This window comes from Peromyscus leucopus, chromosome 6 (assembly GCF_004664715.2).
Source record: "Peromyscus leucopus breed LL Stock chromosome 6, UCI_PerLeu_2.1, whole genome shotgun sequence".
In the NCBI taxonomy this organism is placed as follows: Eukaryota; Metazoa; Chordata; class Mammalia; order Rodentia; family Cricetidae; genus Peromyscus; species Peromyscus leucopus.
The window spans coordinates 36,909,185-36,924,873 of NC_051068.1; the positions used below are offsets into that span (position 1 = coordinate 36,909,185).

The 15,689-nt window shown below is 44.1% G+C and overlaps 1 protein-coding gene across 3 annotated transcripts in view; it reads right to left on the reverse strand.

The window, feature by feature from the left end:
- Wwtr1 (WW domain containing transcription regulator 1) overlaps positions 1 to 15,689 on the reverse strand; it is a 123,799-nt gene that overhangs the window by 9,138 nt on the left and 98,972 nt on the right. For all 3 annotated transcript variants that reach the window (XM_028882153.2, XM_028882152.2, XM_037206610.1), the window contains exon 4: positions 12,479 to 12,681. In XM_028882153.2, coding sequence (XP_028737986.2) covers positions 12,479 to 12,681 — 203 coding nt within the window. The remainder of the gene's footprint in view (positions 1 to 12,478; positions 12,682 to 15,689) is intronic.

A 15,689-nucleotide genomic window follows, 5' to 3' on the forward strand; every position in this document is an offset into this window, starting at 1 on the left:
TGCCTCTATCTAAAGGAGCACCCCACCCCATCACTGTCTGTCTGTCTGTCTCTCTCTCTCTCTCTGTTTTTCTATGTGCATTGGTGTTTTGACTGCATGTATGTATGTCTGTGTGAGGTGTCAGATCTTGGAGTTACAGACAGTTATGAGCTGCCATGTGGGTGCTGGGAATTGAACCCAGGTCCTCTGGAAGAGCAGTTATTGCCCTTAACTGCTGAGCCATCTCTCCAGCCCCACTGTCTGTCCCTTAAGCTGTACTTATTTTCTTCACAGCAACTTAGGTTTTATCTTGTCCTCCCAACTGGAATGTTAAGTTCCACGAGGGAAGGGATCTTACTATGTTCATTCCCACTACCTGTAACCATGTTAACTCTGTAGTAGATACTCAAAACATATATACTGAGTAAATAAATGAGAAATTGAGCATATTCAAACAAAAGTATTTTTAAATTATGTTAGTAATAAAAAAAATAAGTTAAGAAAAAAAAAATCAGACTTTCAACCACAAATGGGTCTACATACATCTTAGCCAGCCAGGCACACTCTCCTTAGTTAACCTGAATTCTCCCCTGTCCCTAACACAAAATGAGCAGTGCTAAGTGGCCAGTGGCAGAAACAGTGGCACCAAATACTAGGAATTGAACCTTGGCCCCGCTGTCTCCCAGTGACTTATTTCACAATTTTGTCATCTGCCATTTCACAGTGAGGATAATAAAATCGCATGTGCAAGGGGCAGCTCTGACAGAGATGCTCAGAAGAGAGCTTCCTCCAGAAGTCACTGCAAAGATGTCTAATTATTACTTCACCACGAGTTCCTATACCAACCTCAAAGGCACAGGTTTTCACCCAAATAAATACATCAGCAGCAGAGTAGTCAGTCACCTAACAAGTCAAGGCCCTGGGTTCCATCCCCAGTACTACAAGAATAAATTAATAAATAGATAACTTTAAAAATATCGCTCACTGTTGTGTGTGTGGAAGTGACCCGCTTTGACCTAAGACTTTCTTCTTAGTTAACGTTGACCTTGGAAGGATTAAATCAAAATGTGAAATTCATCACAAGGCTAAGAAAACATAAAAAGGGATGGGGGAAGACATTTATAAACCTATATTGCCTAAAATTAGTTTTAATTATAAATGATGAGAGTTACATTTTATAATATAATAGTTCTACACTTCGAACTTTAAAACTTCTACCTGCCTGGTGTTCTGTTGTGGTGTTGTTTTGGTCAACTTTGACGCATGCTAACGTTATCTGGAAAGAGGGTTCTCACCTGAGGCAATACCTCCATCGGTTGGCTTGTAGGCAAGACTGTAGGGAATTTTCCTGGTTAATAATTGATGTGGGAGGGCCCAGCTCACTGGGGGCAGTGCTACCCGAGACAGGTGGTCCCAGGTTGTACAAGAAAGCAGGCTGAGTAAGCGAGTAAACAACATTCTTCCCAGGCCTTTGCTTCAGTCCCTGCCTGTAGGTTCCTGCCCTGACTGCCCTCAGTGATGGCCTAGCATCTGTAACTAGAAGACGAAGTAACTCCTGTCCTTCCCAAGTTGCTTCTGGTTTGTGGTGTTTTAGTACAGCAATAGAAACCCGAGTAAGGCACCAAGGCTTTGAAAATGAAATTAAAAAAAAACAAAACAAAACAAAAAAAAAACTCCCCATATCTGCCCACGAATTTGGAGGCCAGGAAACAATACCAAATGCTAAAAACAGCTTGTCACCAGCATGTCCTTATCAAAACAGGAGGATTTGGAGCTTTTTAGTTAGTTATTGTTGTTGTCTTTTAATAAATTTAGATAGAAAATTAAAAGTCTAGATCAGTATGATTGTTGACTGTCACAGGACAGCCACAGCCCTTATATAAGCAGAAAGGCAATCATCCAGGTTTACCTAGGCCAAGAAAAGCACTCAGTACTATCAGCTTCTCTGGCGTAGGCAGGTGGGCTACCTTAGTTTACGTTAACTGGACACAAGCCATCTGGGAAGAGGAAATTGCCTCCACGAGACTGGCCCGTGGGCACACCCTCGGGGCATTTTCCTGATTAATGACAGATGTGTGGCACCCTCCCTGGCCTGATGGCCCTGGGTTCTATAAGAAAGCAAGCTGAGCAAGGCAGGGGGAGCAGTTCCTGCCTTGAGGTTGCAAGCTAGGGCTTCCCTAAATGATGGGCTGTAGCTGGTAAGACACTTCACTCCCTCAAGTTGCTTGTGGTCCGTGTTTCATCACAGCAACCGAAAAGCAAACTAACGCAGTCGGGCAGCTGGTGAGACCTGGGGGCAACACTGCAGCCCACATTTGCTTTATTTCCTGCCTGCGTTCTGGTGGAGCAGGCCTGCCTTTCCCGCCTGCGTTCTGGTGGAGCGGGCCTGTCTTTCCCGCCTGCGTTCTGGTGGAGCAGGCCTGTTCACAGGCCCCACCAGCCCTGCTCCTTCCATCTCACCATCCCCGGCCTCTAAAACAGGCCTTTGATTTCTCCACAGCTCAGTACTTCGGGTCTCTCTTCCTCCAGACACATCCTACCTAGTCATGTTACAAAGCCATGTTCCAGATGTTTTTCCAGACCATCACAGGCACAGCAGGCCAAGACGTTCCCCTCCCAGCTTCACACACCTAAATGAACGTGCCTGGCTGGTACTCAAAAGTAATACTGGGCTCAAAACAGCTCCTCCTGTCACCGCCAGGTTCCTCCTGAAGTTATGACCCACCCCAGCTTTCAACCTGATTGGGACTGTCCATTGGACAGGATTTAGAATACCCTGGAGACGGACCTCTGACAGACTTGTGGAGAATTACCTATGATTAATTAGCCTCTGGGCTGTGAGAACAATCTGGGTTAAATGAGGTGGAAAGATAGACCCTAAATGTGGGCAGTACCAGTTCATGGGCTGGGATCCTGAGCTCCAAAAAACTGAGAAAGCCCCTGTGTTCCCTTCATCTCTCTCTGCTTCCGGACTAGACACAGTGGCACCAGGTGCCTTCTGCCGCCGTCTTCCATACTACGATGAGCTGTGTTGTATCACCTGCAGCCATGGCCCAAAACAAACCCTTCCACCCCCACCACACATCAGGTACTATTCTCAGCAACAACGGCAAAGACAATGCCCCATCTTCCTGCAAGACTGGAGAGGGGCGGACTGACCATCTCGAGAAACGGACAATGGCTAGGCTTTCTGCTGTTCATCTAACCCCCATGTTACTGTTCTCCAATCTTGCATCCAGCTCAAGTAACGGGTCATCATTACTTCCATAAGCACCCCCAACTGACCTCCCTCCCTCGCCATCCACCTGTGTGCATCAGGCTGTGGGCAGGTCCTAGCAATACTGCAACCAAGTCACAGAGTGGGACCATTGGAGCAACAGGGTATGAGAGGAGTCAGCATGTCACAAAACCCAAAGCCTCACAATGGTCCTCCAGTCACAGATGTAGGGCAAGCAGGGGGCAGAACTGTCTGGTCTGTCATCAGTTCAATTAAGGTACTGCCTAGTTCTCAGTTCTCTGGGCTACTGGCCAATGGGATTCTCAAGAAGTAGGTAAGGATTCAGTGCTGTTGGACCTATCCTGAGCTTGGCATTAAAAATAAAAGAACAATGCAATGCAGGGAAAGTAACATCAAAATGAATGATCAGGGTTCAAATCCCAGTTCAGTTGCAATATGGCTGTGAAAATTTGGACGACATCCTCTTATTTATTTTTATATGTATGCATGTTTTCTACAAATGTATGTCTGCACACCAAGTATGTGCTGTGCCCAAGAAGTCCAAATAGAGGGTGTGGTATCCCCTGGAGCTAGAGTTCTAGCTAGTTGTGAATCACCATGTATTATGCTGAGATTTGAACTCTGGGTTTTTTGGAAAAGTAGTCAGTGCTCTTAACCATCTCTCCAGCCCTTTGGACTAATTCCCCCCCCCCCCCCAGACAGGGTTTCTCTGTGTAGTTTTGGTGCCTGTCCTGGATCTCGCTCTGTAGACCAGGACACACAGAGAACTCACAGAGACCCACCTGGCTCTGCCTCCTGAGTGCTGGGATTAAAGGCATGCACCACCACCGCCTGGCTGGACTAAATTTTTGACAGCTCATTAAAATGGTTTATAAAACCTATCTTGTTGGGCATGTTAAAAAAATTAAGAAGCAGAGTGAGACACTCAATAGAAGGAGTGTTGGATGGCGTTGAAAGGTTTGAAAGGTAGAGAGACAAGTATTAATTACAGACTTTGCATTCTGCTTTCTACATGTGAAGCCTGAAGATAGGATGCAGTCCATTTATTTTGCTGATGAAGAAATGGAGGGACAGAGAGAGTAAGTGGCTTTCCCAGGGCCCTGTAGCTAACAACAGGTGGAGCCAGGATCCACATCCAGGCAGGTTGACTTCTGAGTCTACTCTGGGAACTTCCACAGAGTAGCAGGGAGGAGGAAGGGAGGGCTAAGGTTGGCAGAGCTCAAATTCAGACCCTTTCACCTAGTACTGACTGGCCATGAGACTGGGGCAAGTTACTTCATTTCTCTGATCCTGTTTTCCCAGCTATAAAATGGAAATACCAACCCCATGACCTCACTCAGCCTGTTTAGAAGAAAATTTAATGAACCAGCCTATTCAACAGTTCTGAGCACAGTTTTTTCCTCCACGAACTGGGAGAAAGATGGCATTGGAAAGGTTTTATGATCCTTTTCAATGTATATGGGTGGGGCTAGTGGCCTGGGAATTCACACTACAGTTAGCAAAGTTTTAAGTTCAGATTTTAAAGGCCAGTCTCACAAAGTCCTGAAAAGCTGCCACGGCCACCATAGTCCTGCTACACCCCTCACCCCCCTCTCCCACCAGCTTTCATTTTTCTTCACATAAAACTTGGGAATGGAAAACCTCTGTAAAAGGGGCTCTGGAATCTCTGTGAGTTTGTGGTAATCTGTCGGTTCCCATAGACAACGGCAACAAAAATCGTCTGTGGATTCGAAATGGCTGGGAGGGGGGTGTGGTATACGGAATAGCCGGAGGGGATAATGAAAGGCACCCGATGATTTGTGAGTTAAGGCCTTCTGAAAGAGAACCTCAAGCTTCCTTCCCCACTGGCCTGCAGTTCTCCTGTGGAACAAATCAACAGAAGAGGCAAGAGAGAAAACAGCGGTGGAGAGCATCCCTTGTGTTCTTGGCTCGGAGGGCTCCGCCCACCAGCCAGCCCCTGCCCTCACTGGAATGTACTTCAAAGAGAAAGGAATGATAATAACCCATTCTGAAGGTGCTCAGCTTGACTTAAGTGCGTAGAGCCAGGGATTCTACAAAAATGGAAGACCGAATTGTTTTAATTATAAAGGGTGGGTGAGCAGAAACAAAGGAAAAGAAAAAAATGAAAACAATATTTTAAAATCCTACCATTAAATAGTTATTTTAGCGCAGAGATGTAGCTCACTCTTTGTCAAAACCATGGGGCTCTCAGAAGCAGAGTGCTCTAGGAGCGGGGTTCTGATGTGAATCTCTTTTCAAGCCTGTGCCAAGAGATTCTAGAAATTCACTGTCACAGTTCCTGCAGCTTCTCTTTGAAACACCTCATCACACATACTCAGCTGCCAGACTGTCTCTATAAAAGTGCATCTTTGAAACTCTGCTACTTTGGAGAAAACATTTGTTGAGTCCATAATTATTATCCACGGCCTGCTGCTGCTCCTTTAATTCAAGATGCACATAGCAATCTCGTGTTAGTCCACAATCTGTTTCTGTTATCTCCTAGATCACATAAAGGAAGACAAATTTTAGATATTCTTTCTACTTAAACAAAAGGGTGAAGTGGATTTTTGAAATGGAATACTTCCTCATACCTCTGTGATCTAACTTCCCTTAGTGCAAAATGAGCCTCCATTTTAAAACAATGCCCAATTTATTTCTGAGTGGACTTTTTATTATGTATTTATTTATTTAAAGGGACAAATAAATATTGTACTTCTGACAGACTACAACAGGTTGGTTCAGAATGGTGAAGGGAGTCCTTTTTAAAAGATTTGAATTGGCACTTTTTTCCTTTTCTCCCCATTTCCCTACCCCTACCCCCAAAGTCTCACTCTGAAGGCTGGCCTGAAACTTGCTGTGTAGACCGGGTTGGCCTGTAGCTGGCAGTGGTCCTTTGCTCCTGAGTGCTGACTTCGATTACAGACACAGTAGATGCCCTCGACTCCTACACAAATTCAACACTTGCTGGAAACTGAAATGGAAGCTCGGGAGTGGGGGGGTGGGGGGGGGTGGGGGGGTGTCTGGTCCCCGCCCAACATGTGTGATGAGAACATTTGCTGAGCATAAATGAATGAATGAACCTAAATAGTCATTTCTCTACAGATGATTTAGGTATGTGGTGAATGCTGGATGACAGGACCCTATCAAATGCCTTAGTCAACTCTGAAATCCAACTCTACAACGTGCTTTCTGAAAAGTTAGAACCTGTGTTCCAAAGGCTGCGAAACAGCCACCATTTACCTTACATGCCTTGCTAGGTGAGTTTTTAACTTTTCTGAAAAGCTCTTAAAAACTCAAGAGAGAAAACAGCCCTCTAAACCTTCCCTGAGTCTAGCTCCGCTCTCAGTTGTGGCCCTCTCCATGGAACCGTGGATCTGAAATGGCTGTGTGAAGCTGGTCAGCTGACCTGCCCCCCTGATAGCGGCTGTCAAGTGTGACAGAAATCTGTAAGAAGTGCTAAAAGAATTCTGAGCCTGCCTCCCTCCATCTGTGTCCCCGTCGCCCTGGAAACCAAAGGCCAAGCTTAGTCAGCATTTTACAAGCTGTATTCTCCTACCCCCAACCCCCATCCCATGTTCCAAATAAAGAGAGGACAGAGGTAAAACAGTATGGAATTTGCTTGGAAATAGTAACAGTCTCTCAACAGAGCAGGCACTGACAAGTTCAATTCTGTTGTTTCAGCAGACAATGCTAAATTTAGGGACCACAGTTAAGGAAATTTTCCCAGTTGGGGAGTGGGGGTGATATGGGGGATTAAACCTAAGGTCATGCGTGCCAGGCAAAATCATCTACCACCATGCTATATCCTGAGTTCTTTTAAAGAATATTTAACATGTATAGATATATGTATGAGTGTATGTGTGCATGGTGTGTGCGCATCCCACCCTCGATTGCATGCACACCACCACACGTGCACGGAAGTCAGAGGAGAACTCGGGGTAGATGGTTCTTTCTTTCTGCCTTGTGACTTTGGCATCAAGGTCAAATGGCAGGCTTGGTGGCAAGGCCTTTACTCTCTGAGTCGTCTCCCAGGCCCCTCTTTTCATTCTCTTATTTTGAGACAGGTTCTCCTTAGTTATCGCAGGCTGGCTTTGAACTCAGTTGGTAGCCCACCCTTGCCTAACTAAATAAACTCTCAGTTCTCCGGCCTTAGCCTCCCAAGTAGGTAGGATTGGAGGCCTGCTACCATCAGGCCTAGCCTAGTCAAGACGCTAAGTCTGTGGAGACACTGCCACGTTGATCCCAATTCAGTAGTGGTTAAATAGCTTGTTGGCCAGGAGTGGTCAGTGGAAAGAGATGAAGGAATATCTTACACTATTTTCACAGAAAGTGAATTTGTCTGGGCTCAGTGACAATCCTAAAAGGCAAAGAGGTAACCACTGGGACCCCAAGGAGGCAATGGTGTTAATTTACCCTTTGACCCACAACTTCGACTAGAATCAATTACTTTTGTCTCCTCTGCTACCATAGAAGCTGCATCAAGGCAGCCATGTCCCGTTTATCTTTCTGTTACTTCCATTTCCATGACTATTGGCTAAGGGAATCAACGAGGAGATAAAGGAAGAAAGGCGGAAAGAGAGTTTCCATCCTGAACCAATGGAAACTCACTTTAGAGTTGCAATCAAACTGTCTCCAAATCTATTTTGTTAATGACCTGAGCGATTTTAGCACCCATGAGCCAATACATGACCAACACAGGCACAGTTGTCAGAAAGTACTGTGGTGGTATTCTAATTGTACTGAAATGTGATTTTGATTGCATGTTAATAAATAAAGTTGCCCAGGGGTCAGAGCTATTAAAGCCATAGACAGAGTGTGGCGGTGGTGGCACACGCCTTTAATCCCATAGATCTCTGTGTGTTCAGGGATACAGCCAGCATTGGAGACATATGCCTTTAAGACCTAAGGGGCTGTACATTCAGACAGTGACGAGGCAGTCACGTGTTTGGGTTTACAACCAATGAGAAGGCAGAATGACTGGAAAATCGACTTACACACAGGAAATAGCTCTCTTTCGAGAAGCTGGGACACAGCAGGAGGAACGGTGAGATTTTAGCTCTGAGCTCTGACCTCTCGGCTTTCTCTTTTACATTGTTTCTGTGTTTCTTATTTAATAAGACGGTTGGTTACATCTACAAAGTACTGGCCGGATGGTCAAGCAGCACAGACTGAGAAACTGCTTCCCCACGGGGCAACATCACACTGTAGGGGCAACATCACACTGTAAGTGTAGAGTAATAAATGAGTAACAGGAGGAGGTAGACAAATGAACAAGGGCCGAGAAAACAGACTATACGATTAGAGATCTGCAGGCAGGAGAGGCAGGTTGGTTACAGACCTCCTAGTGAGCAAGGGATGCCCAGGCAGCTGCTGGTGACTGAGGCAGAAGAAACCCACAGAAGTTTCTAGAAAAACCACACAAATCTCATCAGGAAAAACCAGTCCTCCACACTACAAATTCCTATTTGATGCTAGAAAGCAGCTGAACAGGTGAACCAAAGACCACTTTTACTTCGAGTCTTTTCCTAACTCTACCCTGGCTAAGGCATAAATAACAAAGTGAAAAAAATCACCAGAAGAAGTCAAAAAGCCTATCCGGGGTGTGGGCAGTGTAGCTCAGTAGGAAAGGGTGCATGCTGAGCAAGCCTGACCACCTGTGGTCAACCCCCAGATCCCACAGTGGAAGGAAGGAACTGACTCTTGAAGACTGCACTTGACTGCTGCATGCACGCCCATACATTCTAATAACACAAGCCTGCCGAGGGGCTAGAGTAATAACTTAGCAAATAAGAGCCATTGCTGTTCTCACAAAGGATGCAGGTACAGTTCCCAGCACCCACCTGGTGGTTCACAACCATCCTTAACTCTTGTTCCAGGGGATCCAATGACCTCTTCTGACTTCCAAAGGAACCAGGCATGCCTATGATGCACATGCATGCATGTATACATGCAACACATTTACACATGTAAAATAAGATACAGCTTTTAAAAAAATGAAGCCCATCAAGATGATATTCAAGATATTCTGGAAATGATCCCAGAAAATACTCCCACACCATTATCACATGGCCTTATTACCTCTGACTAGGGAACATGATGCTTCTGGATGGGGGAAGGACAACCTCCCATGATTATTAAATCTATTCAGACATTTCTCCCCCTATACAAAATTAAAAAGACATCAAAACCATCCATCATGTCTCCTAACTAGACACACACACACACACACACACACACACACACACACACACACACACACACCACTCACATCAAAGCTGAGCAAAAGCTGCCAGTCTTTTCACTTGCTGTACTCTGTGGAGGACCGTACACTGTGATGCCCTACAATTCACCAAGGTCCCCAGCTGCCAGGGATCAGCACTGAAGGAACTATGCTGAAATTTCTGTAATATGAACCATCAAAACTATCCCGAGCTGAAAGGCACCTCCAGCTAAAGGAAACAATCCCTGGCACTTTTCCCTACCCCTTTTCAGAAATTCTTTCTGTGGGAAAGGAGGAGACAGAACAAAAGAAAGAATTATATAAGAGGAAGAAACAGGGAAAAAAAACATTCCCAGCAGGAGAGTGATTAAAAACAAAACAAACAAACAAACAAAAAAACAAAAAGAAAGAAAAACACCATTGAAGATCATTTAAATACAAAACTGGGGAGAATTTATAAATGAGACTATAATACTGTATAATTCACATTATATTTCCAAAAAAGAAATTGATCGATTCCAAACAGAAATAGCCCAGGCGGTGGTGGTGGTGGTAGTGCTGGACTTTAATCCCAGCACTTGGGAGGCAGAGTCAGGTGGATTTCTGTAAGTTTGAGGCCAGCCTGGTCTATAGAGTAAGTTCCAGGACCGCCAGGGCTACACGAGAAACCCTGTCTCAAAAACAAAAACAAAACAAACAAACAAAAAACTAAATAGAAATATCCAAAAATGGAAAACAATTAATATAATTATTTCTTGCCAAGAAACATTACCATGGTGCAGCCAAGAAAGCACAAATTTAGATTCTAAGAGTAAAAGCCACAATTGTAGTTTCCTAATAGCTGTCTTCCCTAATATTCATTTCTTTTATTTTCAAAGGTTACATTTGAGATGTACTATATGAGCAAGACATTATCATTGATAAAAGATGATATATAGATTTTAAAATAACAGCTGTAACTTGGGGAAGTATTTACCTATAACACCCGCACACTCCTTTCCAAGGACACCCTTTGAACAGTTAAAACTATTTCCTTAAAATGGCACTCAAACTCAGCCAGGTGTCTTTCTTCCTCCCTCTCCCTTCCCCTTCTTCTTTCCTTCTCTGTCTTTCCCTGTGCTGGGGACAAAGCCCAGAGCCTTGAACATGCTAGGCAAGAACTCTACACTGAGATACACCCCCAGCTCTAGGGCCTCGAACTCTCAACCATTCTGAGTCAGCCTTCTGCGTTCCGGGTTGAAAGTTGCATCGCCATGCTGGCTTTTTTCTTTTGTTTATGAAGAACAGAGCTGAGCCCCCAGACGACTCACAGCAGTGTCCTGTTGACCAAATAGGTGAATGAATGTACATAGTACAACACACAGTGACTGGACTGAGCCAGACACAGTGGCATATTCTTATCCCAGGATTTAGAAGGAGAGGCAGGAGGATCTCAAGTTTGATAGCAGCCTGGGATGAATAGCAAGACTTGTTGCTGTGGGATCTTTCTGTATGCCATGAATATGTGTTGCTCCAATTCGTTAATAAATAAAGCTGCATTGACCTATGGCAGAGCAGGATGGAGCCAGGAAGAAGATCCAGGAGGGACAGAGAGAGGAGAAAGGCATGGTCAAGAGACACCAGCCAAGAAGCAACAAGATGCCAGCAAACCGGTAACACCACGGCCATGTGGCAACATATAGATGAATAGAAATGGGTTAATTTAAGATGAAAGGGCTAGTTAGCAAGAAGCCTGAGCCATAGGCCAAAACGGTTTGTAATTAATATTAAGCCTCTGAGTAATTATTTTATAAGCAGCTACAGGACTGCAGGTGGGAGAGATTTGTCCAAAAAGCAGAAAGATGGCTCAGTGGTTAAGTGCACTGACTGATGTTCCAGAAGACCTAGATTCAATTCCCAGGCCATATGGTGTCTGATCACACCAGATTTAAAAAAAAAAAAAAAGGAAGAAGGAAACTCATGACCCCCTCTCCCTTCTTTCCCTTTCCTTTAAAGAAGTCAGGTATGATGGCAAGAAGCACTGCCTCCTTCCGCGTATAGCCTGAGGTCATGGGCGGAACAAATACCACTACAACTATTCTTTTTTTTTTTTATTTATTTATTCTTCTAATACAGGGTTTCTCTGTGTAGCTCTGGCTGTCCTGGAACTTGCTCTGTAGACCAGGCTGGCCTTAAACTCACATGGATCCACCTACCTCTTCCTCAAGTGCTGGGATTAAAGGCGTGTGCCAATACACCAAGCTATAACAAGACATATTCTTAAAACAAAACAAAAAAAAAAAAAAAAAAAAAAAAAAAGTCTAACTGATACCCAACCCACGAAGTTTTGGAGAACATTCTGATTAAGTCCATCTAGAAAGCAGTTTGTTTTCCATTCTGCTTTGACTTCATCCTTTTCGTGCTCTATAGCACAACAAGATGGCTGGCTGCAGAGGGCTTGTTTTATAGAATGCCTCTCTGCTATCTCCTTTAATGAGGGAAAGGGGACAAAGTTGACGCCATTTCTCGAACCAGGCCCTAAGACACTGTTCTCTCTTGGAGGGTTGCTGTTATATGCCCCGGTACACTCAAGAATGCCATGCTTCATGTAATCCCAAATAAGGCCAACCTGCCAGCAGTCCTGACCATTAGCTAACATCCTCCTGGACCTTGCAACCCACCTACCAGCTGATTACCACTAAGTGACCTCAATGACAACAGAAGAACAGCCTACCCTGGCCCTTTCTAAATTGAAAAACTGCAATTAAATTAAATGACTATTTCAAGTCCCTGAGTTTGGGGGATAATTTCTTACAAAGTAATAGCTAACTGGAGCAGGTTCTTTCTTAATTTCTCCCTTCTCTCCCTTTAAATACTATCAGTGGAAGCCAAGGCTGCCATGCCAAAGGGCATGTCCTTGAACTCCTAAGTTTAGCCCTGAAGATAGTTCAGGAGGAGAGAGTTGGGAGAAGAAACTGGGCTGTGAACCCAGGACCTCATGATGAAAGCAAACAGCCACCCGAGGCCACAGGGCCTCCAACAGGTACCCTGGAAGACCATACCTGCCTCATGAGCTCCTCTTGACGCATCCTGATCCTCTCTCTCTCCATCTGGATCCTCTGAAGTCGCAGTTTCTGCTGCTGCTGCTGCTGAGTGGTCAGTGCATTGGGCACACTCATGAGCCCCGAGGGTGGGTTTGGAGTTGGGTGGTTCTGTGCACTCAGGCTACCGGGTACGACTTGTTGCTGGTGTTGGTGATTCATCACTACAGGAGGAAGAGCACAGAGATCAATGACCAGGGCCTATGACAGTTATCATAAAGGGACCATCAGAATGCTTCGTGCTTTGGAGTATAGACTCTGAATTCCTTTCAAGTACTTTACTGTTAAATCATTACTATTTAAAAATTATGGCCTTAATTCTATTCATCAAGGTACAAGTACCAGCTGCACAACTAACTCTTGCCTTTCTGGGCTGTTAAAAATTTTATTTCATGTTTCCTATGTCTAGAATACATTTTTTTTTTTGAGCTGAAGATCGAACCCAGGCCTGGTGCTTGCTAGGCAAGCGCTCTATTACTGAGCTAAATCCCCAACCCTAGAATGCATTTTTATTACACTTATTTATTTGTGTGTAGGTCATAGTTGGTTTTCTACTTCCACCATGTGGGTCCCAGAGTTACACTCAGGTTGTTAGACTTACAGCAAATGCCTCTACCCACTGAGCCGTCTCTCACGAGCTCCACTCTTGGATATATATTAAAGGTAACATAAAACATAATGGTAAAAATAAGTCCCACAAAGATTGTCATAATTTAGGTAAGATTTTCCTCCAAGACACCTGGGAGTGTGTCAATTTCTTTAGACACCCTGAATATCTGTAGCAGCATCACAGAAGGTATATAATCAATTCTCAATATCCAGTGGATATACAAGAACACTCAAAACGAACGAGTGAGCTGAGAGCAACTGGAGAAAAACAGACCTCAATCATAAAAGGGGCCCAGTCACACTTCGTTAAAAGTGAGTAATTCCTGGGACTGGAAGTATAGCTCAGTGGATAGAGCACTTGTATAACATGCAGGAAGCCCTGGGTTCTGTCCCCAGCATCACGTAAACCTGGAGTGATGGTGCATTCCTATAACCCTAGCACTCAAGGGTGGAAACAGGAGAATCAGAAATGCAAGGTATCGCCAGCAATACAGGAAGTCCGAGGCCTGTTTAGGCTACATGAGATCCTGTCTAAAATTATCAAAAAAAAAAGGGGGGGGGGAGAGGGGCTGGAAAGATGACTCGGCGGATAGGAGCCCCGGCTGCTCTTCTAGAGGACCCAGGTTCGATTCCCAGTACTCATATGGCAGCTCACAACCATCTCCGATTCCAGGAGATCCAATGCCCTCTTCTGACCTCTGCAGGTACCAGGAATGAACACGGTACTCAGACATACATGCCAGTAAACACCTTACACACACACACACACACACACACACACACACACAGACCAGACTGACCTGGAATTCACAAAGATATGACTGTTCTGCCTCCAAATACTGAGATATTTTAACTAAAGCCCAAAAGTTAAAGATTTTTATTTATTTTTGTCCTGGGGATGGAATGTTGCTTATAAAGAATGTGCTGTACTACTATACCCCAGGCCCCAAAAGTTGAATATTTTAATCTTCAGTTTGCTGTGGATACTATGTCATTCAACTGAAGCTCTCCCTGTAGAAAGTATGTGCAGCAGACAGGAGACAGTCCCACTCAGTCCCTAAGCTTTGATGTGAGGAACCAATGGAACTAATTGGGCATTTCTTACACCCTTAGTTTGAGAACAGAAAACAAAACAAAAGAAAAACCCCACAGTCCTTATTGATGGCAGAATAGCTGAGATGTGTATTTCCCTTCCAGAATGGTACACCCAGCCTTTGCTGAAGGGAGGAGAAGAAGGATTTCACACATATGGTATCACTGGGGAAATGTTCCCTCAGTTCCAGCTTCACCTAAGACAAAACTCCAGTCATCCAGAAGAGCTTAATTCATAAAATCTATTTCAACTCAAAGGAAGGAGGTGTTAAATAATTATCCCCAGAGGCAGATATTTCTGAACCCTCTGGAAAGGGGCATTTCTATTTTTCCGGCATAACTACTGTAGACAAGAAAAAGACAGAATGTTCCAAATATCAGAAACCTCTAGACTGGGGTTGGGGTGGGGGTTGAAAACCACAGGTTGTTAATACAATTAGTTTTTTTCTAATTGTAAATTATTCAAAAATTGTTATTTATAGGTCTGTGTATCTGTGGGTGCCCAGGGAAGCCAGACAAACCACCTCACATGGGTTGAGATCTAAATCCTGGTCCTCTGAAAGAACAACATGCATTCTTGACTACTGAGCCACCAATCCAGGCCAAAATCTCAAATCTTAAAAAAAAATCTGGCTTAGGTCTGACAAGTTACTAACATGAGATTTGTGTGGAATTGTGTTAACTTCAGCGACTTAGCTAGATCACCCTTTGCAGCGGACAAAATGCTGCTCTGGGTTCACTAACACACAGTGTGCTCCATTACTCAACTCCATACTACAACCAGATGCTCTCTGTGGACTTTATTAATGTCTGATAAGACTCAGGGCTGACTCTTCCCAAACCACACCCTTGCTGATCTTCAGAATGTCTGCTCCTACAGGTGTTCACTCTTACAGGAGACATCTGCTCTTAGAGGTGTTTACTCTTATGGGAGACAGCTGTTCTTACAGGTGTTTGCTTCACAGAGCCAGCAATGAACACGGTTCCCCCAGAGCTGGTGGTAAACGTCGTTCCGCCATGTTGAAAAGCTGAGGTGGGTGGAGTCAGCAGCCAAAGCTGCCATTTCAGCCCTAGTAATGCTACAGTTTAAACTAATAGATTCACAATAAGACAGATTCAGATGGAATAAGACTTTAAATGGTTTACAGTGTGTGTAAAAATATATGTAGGCTTGAAAGAGAAAAAGAAATATAGAGCCATATGAGGAAAATTTTAAAAAGTAAAGCCTTTAAAGAGACAGTAAAAGTCATATAAAAAAAATAAACCACATAAAGATGGATATTGCACAGAGAAGCTGGATTGTGTTGTTTTTGGGATTTTTAACTGCAGAAAGACATTTGATTGTAAAGGCTACTCAGTTAAATCATTATATATATTTTAAAGTTATCTTGACTTTAAAATTTATGTCTAAGGATATGTTGCTTTGGAAAAGAGGTTCTACTTTTGTTTCCACAGAAAATGAGACCCTATG